We start from the raw sequence: 22,477 nt of genomic DNA, 5'->3' as shown, positions 1-22,477 counted from the left end.
AGGACACTGCCCCGCAGAGATGAATGGGTCACAGTGACAAGAGCCTGAAGATAAACCTCCGCGAACACACTGCCGAGCAGGGAAAAACACGCAACAGCACAACACGCATACTCCAACTGTACACTCGCAAAAATGCAGATGTTTACACGTACATGCCTGTACATAGAAATACTAGAGAATATAACCCAAACTTGAAAAGTGGTTCTCTCCGAAAACCTACGTTCACACAAAAACTTGTACACAAATGTTCTCAGCAGCAGTCATACAGCCAGAAACCGAAAACAATGCAAATGTCCATCAACTGATAAATGGAAAAATAAAATATCGTATATCCATAAAATAGAATAAAGGGCTGATTCATTCCACCACATAGATGAATCTTGAAAACATACTAAGTGAAAGAAGCCAGATACAAAAAAGGTCACATATTACATGAGCCCATTTATAGGAAATGTCTAGAACAGGCAAACTCGTAGAGACAGAAAGTAGATTAGTGGCTGCCCAGGGGCTGAGGGAGAGGAGTGGAGAAGAATGAGGAGAGCTGGCTAATGAGCACAGGCATTCTTTCTGAGGTGATGAAAATGTTCTGGAAGTAGGTGGTAGTGATGGTTGCACAACCTTGTGAATGCACAAAAAAACACTGAATTGTACACTTAAAAATGGTGAGTTTTATGGTATGTGAATTATAGCTCATTCACACACACTCACAGCTCCATCACACCACCCAACGCGTGCATGTGCTCCCCACCACAGCACAGCTCCTACCAGTCAGCGCAGTCGCTCTGTACACACACGTGCACGTGCTCCACAGTCCCAGGACACATCCCCCTAATCCCCATACCCTCCCTATACACAGCTTGACTCAATTCATGCACAACCTCTACACACACCCTTACATGTACATACTGGGTGGTGGGATCATGGGAAGAGAAAACAGAGACAAATCTTTCACGCAGAATCAGGAAGTCCTGAATAACCCAACGCTATTAAAGGACATCTTTCATTTATGGCCACTGGCAGCAGAGTGACAAGCAGCAAGCAATCCTTTATATGGCTCAGCCTTCTAAGGAGTTGGGCCTCTTCATACTGTGTGACAAATCTGATGTCTGCACTAAATGTCAGCACCTAGAAACCACTGTTCGGGAAGGAATCTACCTTGTATCTAGTCATTTACATTGCTTTGAACTGTGCCCTCAATTGTGTACCATGCTGTTTATAATTCAAAATCACTAAGTATTTAAGCTGTCATTTTATAGATAAATAAATAGTCCTTAGCTGTCTGCTCCCATGACCAAGAAGACCTGTGACTGTCCTTGTAAGTCAAACCTCTAAGAACGTGACATGGTTCAGAGGCAAAGACAAGCTGCATGTGACAAGGGTGGCCAGAGGGCAACACCAATCCCCACAACACCGTCTGTGCAACAAGCCCTGTGGATGAGTGTGAGAGCTATGGAGGCAGTCCCTTGCTACCAGGTCATGAGCTCTTCAGCTTATGTCCTCAAAAGACAACCCTGGAGTCCTTTATCCAAACCTACTGATCCCTGGTTCCGCAATAATGCAGGCTTCCAAGAAAATGCACACCCTTCCACACCAGCCTCTGACAGAGCCGTTCCAGTGGTATGTGGGCGCGGTTGGCAGAAATCAAAGGGACCAAGTTAGACAAGCTTTGGAAAGACGGAGGGACGAGTGTAGATGACAAGAGCTGCCCTGGTCTATCAAGAGCCACTGGAACGGTCACAGAATGAAAATGGTAGGGCTACTCTGGTTTCCTGAATGTCCTATTCGGCCGTATCCCATTCCCACACTACCCTGTGGCAAAGGACTAATGGATACTTTTTTTTTTTTAAAGATTATTTATTTATTTATTTGACAGACAGAGATCACAAGCAGGCAGAGAGAGAGAGAAGAAGGGAAGCAGGCTCCCTGCTGAGCAGAGAGCCCGATGTGGGGCTCGATCCCAGGACCCTGGGATCATGACCTGAGCCGATAACCCACTGAGCCACCCAGGCGCCCCATAACGGATACTTAACAATGAAACTATAGAGCCATAACTTCATCTGTCATGGTTTAATAGATATTCAATAGGTAGATTCAATAGATTCAATAGATATTAACTATTCCAGGCAATCCTAACAGGCTGCATTTAATGAGAAGCCTGGATCCAATATTTATATTCATCAACTAACAAATCTTGGAAGTTGCCTTTTAAAAGAACTTCAAGCAAATCTCTGATATGAGTTGACATGTTTGTCCGTTAGAGCTCTGGTATCACACAGATCTGAGTTATAAGCCCCCATCCACCACTTCCGGACTGCATGGCTATGGGGTGCACAGAAAGAATATGCGTGAAGCTTGTAACTTGGGGCCTGGCACACAGTACAGCTCATCCAGGGTCGCGGTTGAGAGTAAGGTCTTTGGGGATTCCTGTTCCAGGTCTGCCACTTCCTCACAGCCTTGATCAAGCTAACCCTGCTCTGTAACTCCTGTCCCAGGGAGGGACAAGAACAGGACCTGCCTCCTAGGCTTGCTGAGACAACAGACTTCAAACATGCACAGGACTTAGAACAGAATATGGCACACAGTACGTGCCTTCCCGTAACATCCCATCATCCTCACAGTAGGTCTTCCCTGCTTAATTGAATCGATCTCCTAGGCATTTACTCAATGAACACATAACCCACTGAGTGCCCAATACATACTAGGCCCCACCTTAGCACTACAGATATGTCATGAACAAGGCTGATGGGCTTGCTGCCCCCATAGACAGTTCAAGGTCTGAATGGTAGAATCAAAGCACTTTCTAGAGGCTGGAGGTATTTGAGAGCTAGTCTATTATATGGTTTTCACCCTGTGTTCCTGGGAGCCACAAGGTTCCTCAGAAGGAAAAAAAAAAATAGAAAAAACAAACAAAACAAAACAAAACAAAAGATTCCTCAGAAGGACCAAAAAGGGGGCGCCTGGGTGGCTCAGTGGGTTAAGCCGCTGCCTTCGGCTCAGGTCATGATCTCAGGGTCCTGGGATCGAGCCCCGCATCGGGCTCTCTGCTCGGCAGGGAGCCTGCTTCCTCCTCTCTCTCTGCCTGCCTCTCTGCCTGCTTGTGATCTCTCTCTGTCAAATGAATGGGTAGAATCTTTAAAAAAAAAAAAAAAAAAAAAAAAGAAGGACCAAAAAGAAGAGAGACGGGGAGACTGGGCAGGTGGAGGGCTCTGGCCCCCACCCCTGCTCCAACTAGAGGCTTTGGATTCAATCCAAGTTACACACTGGGAGAGTTCTGCTTGAGATCACATTTGAAAAAACTTTGTAACTAAAACAAGTTTGAAAAACACCTTCACACTGGGGCGCCTGGGTGGCTCGGTGGGTTGGGCCTCTGCCTTCGGCTCAGGTCATGATCCCAGGGTCCTGGGATCGAGCCCCTCATTGGGCTCTCTGCTCAGCGGGGAGCCTGCTTCCCCCTCTCTCTCTGCCTGCCTCTCTGCCTACTTGTGATCTCTGTCTGTCAGATAAATAGGGGCGCCTGGGTGGCTCAGTGGGTTAAGCCGCTGCCTTCGGCTCAGGTCATGATCTCAGGGTCCTGGGATCGAGTCCCGCATCGGGCTCTCTGCTCGGCAGGGAGCCTGCTTCCCTTCCTCTCTCTCTGCCTGCCTCTCTGCCTACTTGTGATCTCTGTCAAATAAATAAATAAAATCTTTAAAAAAAAAAAAAAAAGACAACGTATTATAAACTAGCTTACTTTCCATCAAGAAATACTCTTACCTCTGCCTCTGTTCTTAAACCAGGCACCTAAACAAAAAGAAACAACAAATTTGTTAAGTACAATGAAAAGCATTTTTATTGCTTTTTCAGACTACCGGTTAAAGGGCATAATCACCTTATTAAAGACTTCATAAGGAGGAAAATGGAATTTCCTTAATCAAGACTTACAACCCACATATTTTCAAATCTATGTCATAATCAAAGAGGTAGCTTTATCTTCCTTCTATATTCATTTCCTTCATATTGGAAGCTTATAGAATACAGCAGTCCCACAGAGCTGGTCTCAGGAAGTCTCCCTGCTTCAGCGTAATCATTCGGTACTTTCCACATGGTCACCAGTGACACAGCGCTGTGGGGAAGATGTGGCTCTTAGCCTTCTGGTCACCCTGCTGTGCCTGTCCACACCAAAAGGCTACCATCGCTGGCCCAGACAATTTCCAATGCCTCCTAACTGCTCTTCCCACCTACAACCCAAGCCCCTCAACAGTGAGGTCCTCCCTCCCCAACAGAGCCAAGGACTCCTTCTAAACGAGTACTCTCTTCACTTCCCAGCCCCGCCCCCGCCACTTCTCATCACAAGACACCCTACAGGGTCAAAGGGAGGGGGCAGAGTAGACATGTTTGGGGAGGCCTGTGCTGAGAGAGTTTTGCCTGCACACCTGACAGGCTACTGCCAGGACCACCAGGAGAAGGCATATAACTGGAAGAATTCACAGGCCTACGTAGCTGACTTATGAGAAGAGGGGAAAACGGAATGGGAAAGGAGAAGAAAATCTTCAACTCAATTCTGAAGACTGCAGTCCAGATGAATATTGATGTCATGGACCACCCTACTTCCTTTCCCGTTCCCTCCAAAATAAGGAAATCAGGTGGTGGAAATTCACAATAATCATATGATTTTTTTTCATCATTGAACAAAATCTTCACCTCTTACAACCCTCCATGGCATGCCCCAAATAAGAGGCCCAGTGGCCTCTCCTATCCCTCTAGGCTTCAGTCACTACAACCAGAAAGAAAGGGCCTCTATACTGCCTTGACCTCCCATGACCTCTTCTTTGCCAGCAATCCTATTTCCTGCCTGTTCTTTCCTGCTGATCTCATCTGCCAACAGAAAGTGGATTTTTCTATCTTTTCTGGCCTCTCAGGTATCTTCTTGGTGCTACTGTGATCATTTCTGTCACAGACATTAAGATGTTTTTATAATTTCTGAAGTTTTGTGTTATTAAATAAAGTCTTTTTTTTTTTTTTAAAGATTTTATTTATTTATTTGACAGAGAGAGATCACAAGTAGACGGAGAGGAAGGCAGAGAGAGAGAGAGGGAAGCAGGCTTCTTGCTGAGCAGAGAGCCCGATGTGGGACTCGATCCCAGGACCCTGAGATCATGACCTGAGCCGAAGGCAGCGGCTTAACCCACTGAGCCACCCAGGCGCCCCATGTCTTTTTTTTTTTTAATTTAGGAGAAAGAATTATTGGTTACCATCAAAATGATTGAAAGCCAAAAACAAAACAATGAACAAAAGCAAAATATGAATTATATAAAAATAAAAATCATTTAAGTGATTATTTCAATATCTTTGGTATCAGCATACCAAAGAACTAGAGAAGAAAAATTTTAACTTGAGTTGTCAATCATGTACTGCAATTATTCTATACTTGTCATACTTCAAAAGGGTGAAAAGAACAGAAAACAAATCTGACGAATAAGTTTCATTTCAAAATAATTCTTACCCTCAGAATTTTAGGACTGCTGTAATAAGCCATGCCCAGGGCTTCAATTTCTTCACACTGTTCCAAATTTATTCTTCTGGTGCACTTAACAGCTTGGTTCACCAGAAATGCTAGAAATCATAATATTCCCAAGGAAAAAAAAAAGAGAGAATAAATTTTTCAACTGTTCAATGGTAATTAAAAAATTGTAGTCTAAGTAAAACCATAAAATAAGTTATAACAGAGATATACAACATGCTTAAAAGGGCTTAAAAATTATATTTTTAGGGGTGCCTGGGTGGCTCAGTCATTGAGCATCTGCCTTCGGCTCAGGTCATGATCCCAGGGTTCTGGGATTGAGCCCTGGACTGGGCTCCCTGCTCATTGGGAGACCTGCCTCTCCCTCTGCCACTTCCCCTGCTGTGTTCCCTCTCTTGCTGTCTCTCTCTCTCTGTGTCAAATAAATAAATAAAATCTTTTTTTAAAATTATATTTTTAATAGGCAATGCTCTCACACGATTCAAAATTCAAAGGGCACAAAAAGATACTGAGAGACTGTCCCTCTAATGCTTGTCCCCTCCCACCCATCCCCCCAGCCACCACCAGAGACAACTGCTTGTCCCCAGAGACAATCAGCATCAAGTTTATTGTGTATCTTTCTGGAAATATTCTATGCAAATAAAAGTGTGTATGTATACATATATTTTTAGTATTTCTTTCCCCTTTTGGTAAAAAAACAAATGCTATATATTCTACCCTTTGCTTTTTTTACTGAACAATGTATCCTGGAGTTCAGGCTATCTTAGAACATTAAGAGCTTCCTCCTCCTCTTTTTTTTTTTTTTTTTAAGGGATAATTAGTATTCTATAATAGATATGTCATAATTTATTCACCAAGTTCCGCATTAACAGACACTTAAGTTGTCTCTAGCTTTGCCATCACAAACAATGCTGCAATGTACTATTTTGTAAGCGGGCCAGATTCTGTAGGACCAACTCCTAGAAGCAGAACAATGGGTCAAAGGGCATATTCATTTGCAATTTTGACACATATTGCTAAAATGCTCTTCACAGAGATTGTAACAATTTACAGTCCTGCCAGCAGTGTAGATAAGTGCCTACTTCTCCAGAGCCTTAAATTTCTTAAGCTTTGCCAGGTCATTACATGGAAATGGTACCTCAGTTTGGTTTCAAATTACACTGTTCCTATCGTGAGCAAGGTTGAGTGTCTTTTCAACAGAATCCATTTCTGTTCCTATACGAAATGATGTTTCATTAGGGCCACATGCCACCATACGCTACTTAGCTAGCTTCTTCGCAGGGGTGCTGCCTTAAGGATTGGAGAGCCACACCTGCTGCCTCCCACTGCCAAGAGATTCTATGAGGCTCCTGAAAGGACAAGCATGTCCTGTGGGAGGCAGCTGCGTGGGCTGTATCCCTGCTCCACCACTGTCTAAGCCTGAATAAGAGACTGAATGTTTCTCAGTTTCCTTGTCTAAAGAATGAATAGCCCAACCTTCATGGATTACTGCGGCAATCAAATGGGAAAACACAAGCAAGCGCACAGTAAGTGCTTAATAAATACTAGTTATTGACAAACTTTAGCTCCAGTGGAGAAAGAACGCTCCAAAAACTAGAAGGGTTAAACAACTGAGCAGGCTGGCTTCAGGTAGTGAGTTCCCCATCACTACAAGTGCTCAAGCAGTGACTGAAAGATATGGTTGGAAATCTGACCTGCATAACCTTTGAGGCCTCTTTCAACTCTAAGACTGTTCCAGTTTTGAAGCCTGTTTAATTATGACTACTATAAATTTAAGCTTAGAGCAAACTACTTAGAGAGAGAATGAAAAATACCCAGTGTCTTACCTGCAGGGTTATTATCAGTGCACAGAGATGACATAAGGGGAGAGGGAAATCTCAAGAATGAATCTGAAGTCTGCAGAGGAGCCCCATACTGCAAAGAGATCAACCAGTAGGTGTTACGGCGCTATGAAAGCATTCATGCAATACACACCGGACACCTACCTTGTGCCAGGCAGCGTTACGGGCATCAGGAACACAGTCATGAGCAAAAAAACCAGATGCGGTTTTTGCCTATGTGGAGCTTACACCTGGCTGCTCCACCCCTTTCTTTCAAGGATATGTGTTTCTGTGTATGTGCATGTTATTTTATTTGCAGGCTTTCTTTTTTTAAGATTCATTTATTTATTTTAGAAAGAGCGTGTGTGTGTGTGTGCACGCATGTGCATGCATGTGTACACACACACACGCAAGGGTGCATACGCAAGCAGGGAGGGGACAGAGGGAGATGGAATCTCAAGCAGACTCCCAGGCAGAGTGCAGAACCCTGTATCAGGCTCCATCTCACAACCCTGAGATCATGATCTGAGCTGAAATCAAGAGTCAGATGCTTAACCGACTGAGCCACCCAGGCGCCCCGGCAGGCTTTTTTGTTACAGAATTCCTCTAGAAAGGTATATAAGAAACTGACATAGTGTCTGCCTCTGCAGACAGGAACTGGGTGGCCAGGAACAGGGGTGAGAGAGGTAGTTTTTTATTTTATTTTATTTATTTACTTGACAGAGAGAGAGTTTACAAGCAGGGGGAGCTGCAGAGGGAGAGGGAGAAGCAGGTCTGCACTGAGCAGTGAGCCCAACATGGAGCTCGACACCAGGACCCTGGGATCATGACATGAGCTGAAGCCAGATGCCCAACAGACTGAGCAGCCACCCAGGCGCCCCAAGGTAATTATTTTCTACTAGCAGTAATTATTTAAATAATAGACATAGTACACATTAAAATCGTAACAATGATGGGCCTTCCTTCCCCAAACCAAACCAAACCATAAAACCTTTCCCCAATATTCAGAACAAAATTTACAGCTATTGTGCATACAACCAATTTTCTTGAATTTAAAAGTATCCAAATGCTTTGGCACCAACAAGGATATGGGGAAACAAATCCTCTCCTTCACTGGACCTGGAAGTTTAAACTCCTGTAATCTTTCTAGAAGGCAATCTGACATGGATATTTAAAATTTCCATTCATTTTGACTAAGTTGATCCAGTTATAGGAAGGTATCCTAAGGATTAAATCAAAGACATAAGTATCTATAAGAATGTTCATTCTGGATTATTTATAATAGAAAAACTGGAAACAAATGTCTGTTAATGGGTCAATAATAAAAGCTGATACATACACAGAAGGGATACTTTTTATCACTAATACATGTAGCTTCAACAGTGGCTCTACCAAGTTACTTTCCTATATAGAAGTTTTTCTTATCAGTTAAATGGAACAATGACTTATCCCTTTCAGGGTTGTGTGAATTAATATCTGAAAGCTCTGCAAGAAATGTTAACTTTTACACCGATATGAGAATCTGCATAAGATTTATCACTGAATAACAAAGCAAGCTTACAGGGCGCCTGTGTGGCTCAGTTGGTTAAGCAACTGCCTTCAGCTCAGGTCATAAATAAATAAAATCTTTTAAAAAAAGAAAGCATGCTTACAGAACAAGGTAGATAACTATAAATCTTACTTCTGTACAATACTATACATATATTTTTATAGGTACATTTCAATCAGAATATAAACCAATCTGTAAACAGTGATTTGCAATGTGCATTTTAGTGGACACGGGGGCCTTTCCATCCCAGGTACCTCCATATTTTTAACTTTTAGAACTAGCACATGATGCTTCTGTATTTCTCTTTAAAGATGCTTCCAGGGGCACCTGGGTGGCTCAGTGGGTTAAGCCTCTGCCTTCAGCTTAGGTCACGATCGCAGGGTCCTGGGATCGAGCCCCGCATCGGGCTCTCTGCTCAGCGGGGAGCCTGCTTCCCCCTTTCTCTCTCTGCCTGCCTCTCTGCCTAGTTGTGATCTCTGTCAAATAAATAAACAAAATCTTTAAAAAAAAAATAAATAAAGATGCTCCCCAAAAATCTGAAACTTATTCAAAGTTAATATATACAGCATTTAAAGGTTTACTAATGAATGGATAAAAAATAGCACATATCTTCCTAAAGTCTGCAAAACTAAATAGAGCTTTGAGAAGAGGACCCAGGCACCCAACCATTCCACTCCGTGCCCCTAGCAATATGACTCAAGGACTCTGCTGCGTCTTTTAAGATGGAGAAGTACAAAGATTTCTGCAGAGACAAATGCAGGCTTACTAATGAATAAATAACTTTAAACCCTATGTTAAAACTCAACTACTCATTTTTAATTTTGTGATCTTTGATTTCTAGGCATGAACATTACGTCTTTACCTCTAAAATGTGAATTCTGTCTGAGGAAGCCAATTTTGCTAAGAACATACTGAAAAATTAACCAACAAGGACGGGATATTTGCCAGAAGATGAGCGGCCTTGCTCGAGCTCGTGGCTCACCTTATACTTAGCGGGAGCTGGAGTGTCCGACCGGGTTGAGAAAGAAATCTCTGCTTCGGAATTGAAGGAAAAACCATCAGATGTTTTCATCAGTTTATCAAAATTATTTTCATCAGGCACTTCTGGATTAATAAAGGATAACGCAGGTTTATCTGTTTTTAGAAAACGTATTCTAAATCAGCATACAATATGTACATGATATATATAACATAGTATTTTGGAGACAGTTTTTAGTCGCATTAAGGTTGATGTGTAAAAAGTAGCCTCTCTTTCCATATTTACTTTACCCAGAATTTCTTGAGTCTTATAAAATAAACAGGATCTTCAGACTCAGCCTGCTTCTCTAATCGTGTGTAAGTAACGGTTTTTAAAGCCTGCAGGCAAACAGCACAACAGAAGCCAATAATAACCAATCTTTCTCCAGCCCATGGACTGAGGAGCCTGCTGCATTTACCTCTAAGGCAAAGCTCTCTGCAGATGGCCAAGGGACAAATGATTTTTTTCTACCCTCACACAGCTACCTCCAAACCAAAGCCCAGGAGAATAATGTGCTGTGTATAGGATATCTTGGGAGAAGGAGGAAATGGGCTGGTATGTTCACTTGCCTGGGTTATGTCACAGAATCTGACAATGACTGAGCAGTCATTACTTTAGATTACAAATCCCAGAACACTGGGTGGCTCTGGGTGGCTCAGTCGGTTAGGTGTCCGACTGTTAATTTCATCTCAGGTCATGATCTCCGGATTGTGAGCTTGAGCTCCGTGTCCATCCTGGGGTGGAACCTGCTTAAGATTCTCTCTCTCTCTCCCCTTCTGCCCCTCCCACTCCTTTCTCTTCCCTTCTCTAAAAAAAAAAGAAAAAAAAAAAAAATCCCAGAGCATTCGCCTAGTTTTAAACTGCAAGGGAACAAATTCAAAATATAAAGATGTTCTGAAAAGATGATGAAACTTAATTGATAAAACCACAAATACATCTCTGATCTTAGACATCTTGTTAACATTTTAAACTTACATGTCCTTTGGATCTAAACACCTATTTGAGCTAAATGCTCAGATAAAAATAAAGATCCTGTTTTCATGCAAATATTCTTAGTAAAAATAAAAGAGAAAATAGGAAATTGAAACCAAAGCTGAACCTGATTTTCAAACATTAAACCATGAGGAAATTAAAAAAAAAAAAAACACACACACATACATAACCTAAATAAACCTAGATTCCTATACGTGTCTACATATTATAAACTCCAGTGAAATAAAGTATGAGATTTCAAAAGACCATTACATAAGCACATTAGTTTTAAAGAAAATGCTCATGCCCAAAGGTCTATAAAGTTACTTGCAGGGGCGCCTGGGTGGCTCAGTGGGTTAAAGCCTCTGCCTTGGGCTCAGGTCATGATCCCAGGGTCCTGGGATCGAGCCCCACATCGGACTCTCTGCTCAGCAGGGAGCGTGCTTCTTCCTCTCTCTCTCTGCCTGCCTCTCTGCCTACTTGTGATCTCTGTCTGTCAAATAAAATAAATAAAATCTTTAAAAAAAAAAAAAAAAGTTACTTGCAGTGGCCTGTGAAACAGCCTCAGAAGATGCACCTTAGCCAAACAGTAAAATTATTGCTTTAAATCTAACTGAATGAGACGTATTTCCATAAAAGCACTTTTCAGATTTTATTTATTTATTTGACAGAGAGATAGAGAGTGAACACAAGTAGGCAGAGAGGCAGGCAGAGAGAGAGAGAGAAGCAGGCTTCCTGCTGAACAGAGAGCCCAACTTGGGGCTTGATCCCAGGACCCTGGGATCATGACCTGAGCAGAAGGCAGATGCTTAACCCACTGAGCCACCCAGGTGCCCCTCCATAAAACAACTTTTTAAAGAGAAAACTTCCAGGGCTTCTTAAAGCATGTCACCATCAAATACTTACAGTTTGTAATATGAATGCAGAAAATAGATGGATTAATCTGGTCAACAAGTTTAAATATCCTTTGAGGTGGATTTGCTGTAAAATTCAATGAATAGATGGCTGCTTTTTGACTACAAAACTGACTATCGCCCCTGAAAATTAAAAAAATAATAATACAAAATGTTAAGGCATTCGCACACAATCTTAGCTAGATTATTTTAAAACTGTCAGATGCCTGTACCGTACTGTGTTAACAACTCCACAGAAGATATTCATGAAAGCATGATGTTAGAACTGAATCCACTTTTATTTAGTTGAGTGTTAAAGGGTCTGGCATTTGAAATTTTTTCCTCTAACAGGGAAAATATTAAGACAGGTAGAATAACCTTAAAGGAAACCTTGTCAAGTATGGAATACAGATCAGGGTATAATTTGATATAAAGGAATCCTGTAAACTCTGACACAATCAATCACATAAAATTTTACACAACTTCAGATTGTTAGTACCCAAAATGGATTCAAAATTCCTTGTCTTTAGCATAAAGTGATCTTTAAAGGACTGTGAAAATCAGAAAATGTGAAGTCTTCTAGAAGTCTGGGGGCTTAGAAGTTAGGGTACAGTCAAGACTTCAACCAGTCCCAGACTTGAGAAACTCTAACCAATTTGATACAGATATGGTGTGGAGATAGAGATGCAACAAAAAAGGATCCTAATTTACCCACTACTTTAAAGCCTTTTCTCAATATGTATTGCCCCAATATTTCCCATGTCATTGATAAGTTTTTGCAATATTATACGAAATGGCTTCACTGTATACCAACTTACTAAGATACTCCAATTTTTTTAGCCAAATCTCTGCTGTCGATTTGGGCTATTTCTAGTTTTCCCAGATTAATATAATACTATAACATCATCCTTGCACATATATCTTTATGAATGTCTCCAGCTATTTTCTTGGGCTATTCTCGCTGAAGTAGAATTGCTGGGTCAAAAGCTAGGTGTGTTGTTCAAGGCTTCTGAGACATACAGCCAGATCTCCCTCCAAAAAGGGAAGATGCTCACTCACCAATACCACAGTAAGAGTGCATAGGTCCCTGTGCTCTTGCCAATAATAGATACTATCCAGTTTCTCCCCCTTGCCAATTTCAAGGGCAAAAATCTGTTACCTCATTTTAATTTGAATTTTCTCATTTACTAGGGAGCTTAAACATTTTTCCATATGGTTATTGCTCATTGGTATCTCTTCTTCAGTATGGTGCTTCTTCATATCTCTTGACCATTTTTTATTAAAATGTTTGTCTTCTCAAAAAAAAAAAAAAAAGGAATATCTTCTCATTGGTTTGTGAGAATCCATATCTTTAAGAATCTCTTCTGAGTATCATGTGTTATAAATATTTTTTCCCTGTTTGTGACCTTTCAATTTTAAGTGTTTTTTGTTATATAGAATCATTCCTTTTTTTTTTTTTTTTTTTACAATTCTATTTATTTATTTGATGGAGAGACAGCGAGAGAGGGAACACAAGCAGGGGGAGTGGGAGAGGGAGAAGCAGGCTTCCCGCTGAGCAGGGAGCCTAATTCGGGGTTCGATCCCAGAACCCTGGGATCATGACCTGAGCCGAAGGCAGACACTTAACGATGAGCCACTTGGGTGCCCTGAATCATTTTGATGCATTATCCTTCCCCCATCTGACTGGAATAACACTTATAAATTAAGCTTTTATACGTTAGTTTACACGTTTACATAATGATTCTTCCTATCCCACTACATAAACTATTTCTCCATTTAATCAAATGTTCTGTCACTATATTTCAAGTTTTCTTCACATAAATCCTGAGTACTTAAGTTTTTTCTTTTTTTTTTAATTTTATTTGTTTGTCAACGAGAGAGCACAAGGCGGGGGGAGCAGCAGACAGAGGGAAAAGCAGGCTCCCCGCTGAGCAAGGAGCCCAATGTGGAACTCGATCCCAGGACCCTGGGATCATGACCTGAGCTGAAGGCAGACACTTAACCAACTGAGCTACCCAGGTGTCCCTTAAGTTTTTTTTTTCTTATATGACATTTTTTTTTAACATTTTATTTATTTGTTTGACAGAGACCACAAGTAGGCAGAGAGGCAGGCAGAGAGAGAGGAGGAAGCAGGCTCCCTGCTGAGCAGAGAGCCGGATGCGGGGCTTGATCCCAGGACCCTGAGATCATGACCTGAGCTGAAGGCAGAGGCTTTAACCCACTGAGCCACCCAGGCGCCCCTCATATGACATTTCTATTGGGTGTTATGAATAGGATCCATTTCCATTATATTTTTTGATGGTTACTGCTGAAGTATAAGGAAGCTATCATTTTATAAGTGGCCACTTTTCCAAAAGCTTTGTACAGTTCTAATGGTATATCAGCCATTACCGTGGACATAAAGAATATTTTTGAAAAAAATATAAGTAGTATATATGAGACAACATCTAACACTGAAAAATTTACAAGGCCTACTGGGTCTTAAAGGATGCGCAGGAGTCAGACAGAGAAGAAATGGCTAATCCAAGGGTAAGAGTGGCATTGCCAAGGATGGGTAATGTACTGGTGTGGTCTAGAAAACTCTGAGTACCAAAGTTAGGCGGCACGGAGGATTCAAGATGGGGTTAGTAGGAAACAGGATCTGAAAGAGTTTGGGAATGGATCTAAATCCAGGCTAAGGAGTCTGTAGGGAATGAGAGCTTCTGAAGGCTTTTAGCAACTGAATGACAAGATGAGGTGTGAGCTTACACAGAAGGAGGAGGAAGGGACAGACACAATGGCTAGTGTGAAGGAACACAGCATGGAACTCCTTACTCTCCCCCTTCTAGTCTCACAGAGTGGATCCGTTTCAGTTCTGCATATTTCTCTAGTCATGACCTTCAGCATGGCGGGGAGGGTACCTATTCATTCATATCTGCAACAGTTTCTTCCTCAGTTCCCTGGCACCAGGCTTAGTCCCTGTGACCCATCATCCATGCTGCGGGAGAACTGCTTAAGATGGAAATCCAATCCCCTCACTCCCTGCAGCCCTGCAGAATTCAGGACAAAAATCCAATTCCCTCAGCATACACACAAGCCTCGAGATCGGACCCCTGTCATTGTGGCACACTCTTCTCAGCCCCCTTCTCCAGCCACACTGAGCTAACTGTAGTTAAGGCAACAGCCATTCTCCTTCACCCCCAAGACTCCGCCACGTGGCTCCCTTGACCTAGGAATGCCTTCCACTGATTCCATGCTGACCAGTTTCCACTCGTCCTTCAGAACCCAGCTCAGACTGTCTTTTCTAGAAAGCGTTAACTAGTCCAACAGCCTAGGTTAGATCCTACTCCTCTGAGTTATCTCAGTGCCTGGGGCAGAACTGCCACCCACTCCTTATCTCTCCACTCAATGGGCTCCAGGAGGGCAAGGCCACATCCAGCTCACCCTACATCCCTGGTGTTCGTGAAAGGTACGGCATGGTGTGAAAGGAGGCCAGATGTGAGAAGGCAAAGGGGAGGCAGGAGTCAGGGTAGCCCCCAGGTTCTGGCTTAGGTGTCTGCCTAAGAGAACAATGGTAGAGAAGTCAAGAGAATACTAGAGGGTGTGTTAGGGGTAGAGGGGAGAAATTCATTCACTGATTCAACTCACTTCTCACAAGGGCCAACTACGTGGCTGGAGTTGCGCTAGGCACTAGTGGCATAAGGGATAGTATTCTTTTTTTTTTTTTTTAAAGATTTTATTTTTATTTATTTGACAGAGAGAGATCACAAGCAGACGGAGAGGAAGGCAGAGAGAGAGAGAGAGAGGGAAGCAGGCTTCTTGCTGAGCAGAGAGCCCGATGCGGGACTCGATCCCAGGACCCTGAGATCATGACCTGAGCCGAAGGCAGCGGCTTAACCCACTGAGCCACCCAGGCGCTCAAGGGATAGTATTCTTGATCTCAAGTGAAGTTTACATCTAGTGAGGAAAACAGATATTAATCCAATAACCTTAACAATAAATTTACAAATCATTAGATGATAGGATTAGCTGTTAACTGTTTAGCAGATGTAAACAAGCCTTTTATGAATCAGAACCTACATAATGGAGATAATCAACTAGTTGGGATTATCAATTTTTATTTCATTATTTCTCCACTTCTTATTTAGGAGAAAGTCATAAGCAAAACTAACTCAAAAAAATTCTGAGGTCCTTTCCTGAGGGCACTATGGATTCAGCTCTAACTTCTATACCAGGGGTCCACAAACCATACCTAATGTTATAAATGATGTTTTACTGAAACATCGTCATGCCCATTCATTTACATGGCAGCTTTTGCTCATCAGTGGTAGAGGTGAAGAAGCTGCAACAGAGACCACTGGCCTCTGAAGCTTAAAATATTTACAATGTGCCCTTTTACAGAAAAAGCTTGCTAACCCACATACTAAATAGTCTATATCTAAAATTCAGTATTGCCTAATGAAAGAAAAAATGTCATCTAAAATAATAGAGCCAAAATCTCACTCTCAGGCTTTTGATACTTATTAAGGCAGAAAAGCAGAATGATTTCTAACAAAGTCTGAACCAGATACCCAAAAAATAATCTGACTACAACAATATACCATTCTCCAAACATTTTTAGAACATTAGAAGCAGATTCAATTTCCCATTGGTCAGTAATATACTTTTTCTCATGAGGGGCACCTGGGTGGCTTAGTTGGTTAAGTGTCTGACTCTTGATTTAGGCTCAGGTCATGATCTCATGGGTCATGAGATGGAGCCGCAAGGCTGCCATGGAGTCTGCTTGAGATTCTCTCTCCCTCTGCCTCTGCTCCCCCTTGTGCCATGGGTACACTCTCTCTCAAATTGATTAAAATCTTTTATTTTGGGGCATCTGGGTGGCTCAGTGGATTAAAGCCTCTGCCTTCGGCTCAGGTCCTGATCCCAGGGTCCTGGGATCGAGCCCCGCATCAGGCTCTCTACTCAGCAAGGAGCCTGCTTCCCTTCCTCTCTCTGCGTGGCTCTGCCTATCTGTGATCTCTGTCAGTCAAATAAATAAATAAAATCTTTAAAAAAAAAAATCTTATATTTTTGGGGGGTGCCTTGGGTTAAGCCTCTGCCTTCAGCTCAGGTCATGATCTCAGGGTCCTGGGATCGAGCCCCGCATCAGGCTCTGAGCAGAGAGCCTGCTTCCCTGCTCTCTCTCTCTGCCTGCCTCTCTGCTACTTGTGAGCTCTGCCAAATAAATAAAGTGTTTAATTTTTAAAAAAAAATCTTTTTTTTTTAATTTTTTTAAAGATTTTATTTATTTATTTGACAGAGAGAGAGACAGTGAGAAAGGGAACACAAGCAAGGGGAATGGGAGAAGCAGGCTCCCCATTGAGCAGGTAGCCTGATGTGGGGCTCGATCCCAGGACCCTGGGATTACGACCTGAGCTGAAGGCAGATGCCTAATGACTGAGCCACCCAGGTGCCTAATTAAAATCTTTTTTAAAAAAAGACAGTTTTTCATGGGAAAAACACATTGCATTTCCAAAAGCATTCAATCTATCAAGTATCAATTGCTACAAGACTAAATTTAACTATCTCTGAATAATAATTGGTCCCATCCTGAATAAATTAACCTCTTTTAAGTGCTGTATTTTTCAAAGACCTTTGAAGTCTGAATTACAAGAAACAAATCATTCAGAGGAGATTGTTTCTTTACCTTGTAATCGACTGAGAATATAATTTTCCATTGTTCTCCTATACAATGTGAATTGTGAGAATTCCTGGTAGATTTACGTATCAGAAAAGTACAAACAAAGCTTTCCCGTCTAATTTTTTGTTACAAGTACTATGTCCACAACAAAAGCTATAAATTCAACTGCACTTTCCACCCTAGTCCACTTACATGAGACAAATTCACTTATACAAAGCTGTATGCATTATCTGTTTGCAAATCAGAGTGAAATGTAATTCAATCTCTGAATACAAAGATTTCCTTATACTCTTAACGAAGGAGGCTCTGTCTTTTGCCTGCCCTATCATCTGGCGGGATGCAAATCGGGGAGAGATACTCTTCTGCAGAATGGTCTGGATAGCACCGCTTCCGAATGATGCGAAATTCAAGAAACCCAAGTTTGGGTGTTTCCACCTAGAAGATTTTTCACTTTCTGTCCCCAGATTTTATAATCTTGGACCAATGTCATCAAAACTGCATGGGACACCAACTTACATGACAACTGGAACTGAACAGGCAGAAAAGACACTGACATCTGTGGAGCTGCAATCAGGATCACAGCAGCAGTTGACGTCACATTGCGCAGGAGTCAGGTCACAGACGCACAGAGCAGCAACTACGGAAACAAAAGAGGTGGGCCGCAGAACTTCACCACCAGCAGGGAGTGACTGCCCCCTGCCACTGCAAAGTGTTGAAAGTCCATTTCATACAAAAGGTCCATTTTATTTTCCCTATTGTACTTTGGGGGCGATCTGTGAAGTGAAAATTAGTCATTTTGAATGCTTCTCAATCTGAGGTTTCCCCCAAGTAGCTAGCTAATCATCTGACTCACTTGGAAAATGCTGTTTGTGCTCCACCTACAAAGACTCTGATTTGGTAAGCGGACTATGAAACCCAGGCATTGGTGTTTTTCAAAAAGTATCCGGGTAATGCTGATAATTAAAATAGGTTTAAGAACTAGCATGCTGGGGCGCCTGGGTGGCTCAGTGGGTTAAGCCGCTGCCTTCGGCTCAGGTCATGATCTCCGAGTCCTGGGATCGAGCCCCGCATCGGGCTCTCTGCTCAGCGGGGAGCCTGCTTCCTCCTCTCTCTGCCTGCCTCTCTGCCTGCTTGTGATCTCTCTGTCAAATAAATAAATAAAATCTTTAAAAAAAAAAAAAAGAAAAAAAAAAAGAAAAAAAAAAAAGAACTAGCATGCTAAATCACTTCTCTGCCCTTCAGAAACACCAGTTGGTCAGCTAGGAAACCCAGACATGTTTTTCAAAAACTTTCCAGATGATGCAGATAATTTAAGAACCAGCATGCTAAATCACTTGCCGGACCATAAGTACTACTGGTGTAATAGTACAGATTCCCCTGCCCCTTCTCTGGAGATTCTGATTCAGAGGAGGAGCCCAAAGAAGGGCACCAGGAATCAAGGTTCTCAAACTTCTATCTCTCTCCATATGTCACCTGTGGCTTTGAAGCTGAGCCCACATTCACAAACTATTGATCAAGAATCAAGCTGATTCGGGTGCTTTGTACTTGGGGTTCTGGAAATATCTTCGGTAATTTGTTTTTAAGATTTTATTTGAGAGAGAGAGAGAGAGAACATAAGCGAGGTGAGGGGCAGAGGGAGAAGCAGACTCCCCGTTAAACAGGGAGCCCGATGTGAGGCTTGATCCTGGGACTCCAGGACCATGACCTGAGCCAAAGGCAGACACTTAACCAACTGAGCCACCGAGGTGCTCCTGTCTTTGGTAATTTAAACAATAAAGCATGAGGGGGATAGAAATCTCCCTTCAGAACATTTTTCTTTTTTGAGACAGCACATGAGGAGGAGTGGGGAGAAAGAGACTCAGGGTGAGTGAGAATCCACACCCACTGAGGAGCCTCCATGAAAGGCTCGATCTCACAACCCCGAGATCATGACCTGAGCCCAAACCTAGACCTGGAAACTTAACAGACTAAGCCACCCAGGCACCCTCACAACATTTTTAATAATAATGACTCTCTGGATTTTTAATTCCCTATTTTATTCTGTCAAACAGGGGAGAAAAACACCTGTTTAAAGATGGCAGAGCATAAGAATGAAAAACACTGAATTCATGGTAGTAATTAATGCTGGGAAGGGGAGAATAAGATCGCGCTTGTCTTACCTGTAGTATTTCATTTTTTCAAAAAAATCTCATTCATAACAAACAAGGATCTCAAGGAAATGGCGGTAGAGAGTCCACACAACATTTTGACTTGCATGTATGAACTATTTCACAACAAAAAATGAGCTTTAGAGAAATATAGCTCCAAAAGGGTAAAATAACACACTCTGGAAAGAAGTGTATGACTAAGAAGAGGAAGGTTTTGCCAATAAATACACAATCCTTTAATCTGAGACACAGAAGTCTTCCCCTGTAAGTTTATATACTCCCCTCCAGCCAACCACTCTTCCATGTGCTTAGTAAAATGAAAATGCAATTCACACATGCTAATATAAAATATAGTGTTTAGGCTCCCTGCCTTATGTGTTTAAAATTACAATCTTGATTTTCCAGAACTCAAAGCGCTTTTAAGTAGCTCTAGTAAGACTAAGACTAGTAAGGACAGAGCAATAGTGTTTAATAACTCCACTGGGAGTGGGGAAGGTCTCTATCCAGGATGTGAGTGTCCTTAATCAGCTAACAAGTATCCGCTGAGCACTCCCAAGGTCTGAGTAGCTCTCAGCTGCTCTTCTACACCTCTTAACAGCAACATGCTTGGCTCTAGAGCAAGATACTAAGGAACAGAGCTCAGATCAAGATGAAAGTTATCACTTTTCTCTTCCACCTGTAATCTACCCCACACATGGTGTCCAGTTTTCACTCACAGTCAGCCCCTGCTCCTGTCAGTGGTATTACCTAAATATACCTGAAAAATGGGGATGACACACATCACAGGGGATTAAATGAGATACATTACAGACAAAAGGCTTAGTACAGGGCCTGCTACACCGTAAGCAGTGAATAAATGCCAGCTGTCATCTATTATTACTTTCCAGGTCTAAAGCTGGGCCCTTTAAGAAGACGGAAGTGCAGGGGCGCCTGGGTGGCTCAGTGGGTTAAGCCGCTGCCTTCGGCTCAGGTCATGATCCCAGGTCCTGGGTTCAGGCCCCGAGTCGGGCTTTCTGCTCAGCAGGGAGCCTGCTTCCTCCTCTCTCTCTGCCTGCCTCTCTGCCTACTTGTGATTTCTCTCTGTCAAATAAATAAATAAAATCTTTAAAAAAAAAAAAAAAAGACGGAAGTGCAAATTCATCCCCCGCCATGCTGGAAAACAGCCCTGAACACATGCCCTAATAATGATGGTTCAAGAATAGCTTCATTCTGGGGAGAAATCACATAAACAGATGGAATACTTAGATGGATAAAAGAAAACCCAGTCCAAAAACCGTAGAGAATTTTGGATATTGAACACTATGCTGCAGTCTGTCCCCATCTATCACTTATTTACCTTCCCTACTAATTCGGTAAATCAACAGTTTTGATATAAAAGCTTTATTTTAAAAAAAGCTTTAGGGGCGCCTGGATGGCTCAGTGGGTTAAAGTCTCTGCCTTTGGCTCAGGTCATGATCCCAGGGTCCTGGGATTGAGCCCCACATCGGGCTCTCTGCTCAGCAGGGAGCCTGCTCCCCCCTCTGCCTCTCTGCCTGCCTCTCTTCCCTCTCGGGATCTCTTAACACAGGAGGAATTCTGGGGTTTCATAATTCAAGTCCTCAGACAGGGGCATAGTCACATTTAGTAAACTAGACTTCTGGCGTTTCTTTTTCATAAATGAAAAGTTCCAACACATCCTATGCATTCAGTTTCCACAACTGCCCAGAAACTTCGGATTTACTTAATTTCATCTCTGCTGCTAAGGTGCAACGACTCGTTCCCCACTACCTTTAGCATTAATGTTGTTCAAGACAACTGCAAGTAATTTCAAAGAGTTTAGACTGTCCCACTTACGGGGAGTCTCGGTTTCCTCTTCCAAGAAGGACAATGAGATCTACCCTACGGGTTCCTGAGACAATTAACGCCTATGAAATACTCGGCAATGCCTGTACACAGCAAGTGTTCAATAAACGTTCACTACCATTAGGACAGCCTCATCCGGGCTACCCGCTCCAGGTTGGATCACTCTAGATCCCCAGGAACTACCATTTAGTACCCACCGTCCGTGACCGGGGTGGGCCTGGGGCCAGAGGTGGGGACGGGGGCCTTGGGAGTTCCAGAGGGCCTAGGAGACAAGGCCGGTCGGGGAGTCGTCCGGGCTGCCTCCGTAGAGTTGAGGCCCTCCGTCGGCACAGGCGGAGTAGCCCTGGTCTGGGCGCTCACGGAGGCCCAGCAATCCAGAAGCAGAAGCAGGAGCGGCCGGACGCCCTGCAGCCCCATGGCCAGGCTGAACGCCGCGCCAACCGCGGCAGGGACCGCGCGTTGCCTGGCAACCGCGGCGGCTCGGCGCGGGGCATTACGGGAAGGGTCCCGCGAGGCCGCGCGAGACCGCGGGGGCGGAGGGCGGGGCCTGGACAAGGCCTGCCACGGAGGGGCGGGGACGGGGACGGAAAGAGGGCGGGACCAGGGAAACGCACAGACGCGGGGCTGTGTGAGGCTAGTGGGGGCAGAGGACTTGAGAATGACCGTGGTGGTTTCCAAGCGGACTGCGGCTCTTGTTTAAAAAAATGCATATTTCCGGGGCGCCTGGGTGGCTCAGTGGTTAAAGCCTCTGCCTTCGGCTCAGGTCATGATCTCAGGGTCCTGGGATCGAGCCCCGCATCGGGCTCTCTGCTTGGCCGGGAGCCTGCTTCCTCCTCTCTTTCTCTGCCTGCCTCTCTGCCTACTTGTAATCTGTCTCTGTCAAATAAATAAATAAAATCTTTAAAAAAAAATGCATATTTCCAAGGTCTGACCCTGGATTCAGACTCAGTAAGTCTAGGGCAGTGTCCAGGAATCAGTATTTTTTTTTAAAGATTTTATTTATTTATTTGTCAGAGAGAGCGAGGGAGAGAGAGCGAGCACAGGCAGACAGAAAGGCAGGCAGAGGCAGAGGGAGAA

The 22,477-nt window shown here is 43.2% G+C and overlaps 1 protein-coding gene across 4 annotated transcripts in view; it reads right to left on the bottom strand.

The window, feature by feature from the left end:
• Positions 1 to 21,893, bottom strand: part of TCTN1 (tectonic family member 1) — a 31,858-nt gene extending 9,965 nt beyond the window's left edge. For 2 of the 4 annotated variants that reach the window (XM_047696869.1, XM_047696867.1), the window contains exons 1-7: positions 21,598 to 21,893; positions 17,928 to 18,048; positions 11,766 to 11,896; positions 9,852 to 10,003; positions 7,327 to 7,414; positions 5,483 to 5,592; positions 3,754 to 3,780 (exon numbers count right to left, since the gene is read on the bottom strand). In XM_047696869.1, coding sequence (XP_047552825.1) covers positions 3,754 to 3,780; positions 5,483 to 5,592; positions 7,327 to 7,414; positions 9,852 to 10,003; positions 11,766 to 11,896; positions 17,928 to 18,048; positions 21,598 to 21,817 — 849 coding nt within the window. In that variant the 5' untranslated portion in view covers positions 21,818 to 21,893. Of the gene's footprint in view, positions 1 to 3,753; positions 3,781 to 5,482; positions 5,593 to 7,326; positions 7,415 to 9,851; positions 10,004 to 11,765; positions 11,897 to 17,927; positions 18,049 to 21,593 lie in introns of all 4 variants that reach the window. The other 2 variants (XM_047696868.1, XM_047696870.1) reach the window with 2 other exon arrangements.
• Between the last annotated feature and the right edge of the window lie 584 nt (positions 21,894 to 22,477).

Source organism: Lutra lutra, chromosome 12 (assembly GCF_902655055.1).
Source record: "Lutra lutra chromosome 12, mLutLut1.2, whole genome shotgun sequence".
NCBI classification, from domain to species: Eukaryota; Metazoa; Chordata; class Mammalia; order Carnivora; family Mustelidae; genus Lutra; species Lutra lutra.
The sequence above is the reverse complement of the archived record's forward strand: the minus strand, read 5'-3'. Positions and strand labels throughout refer to the sequence as shown.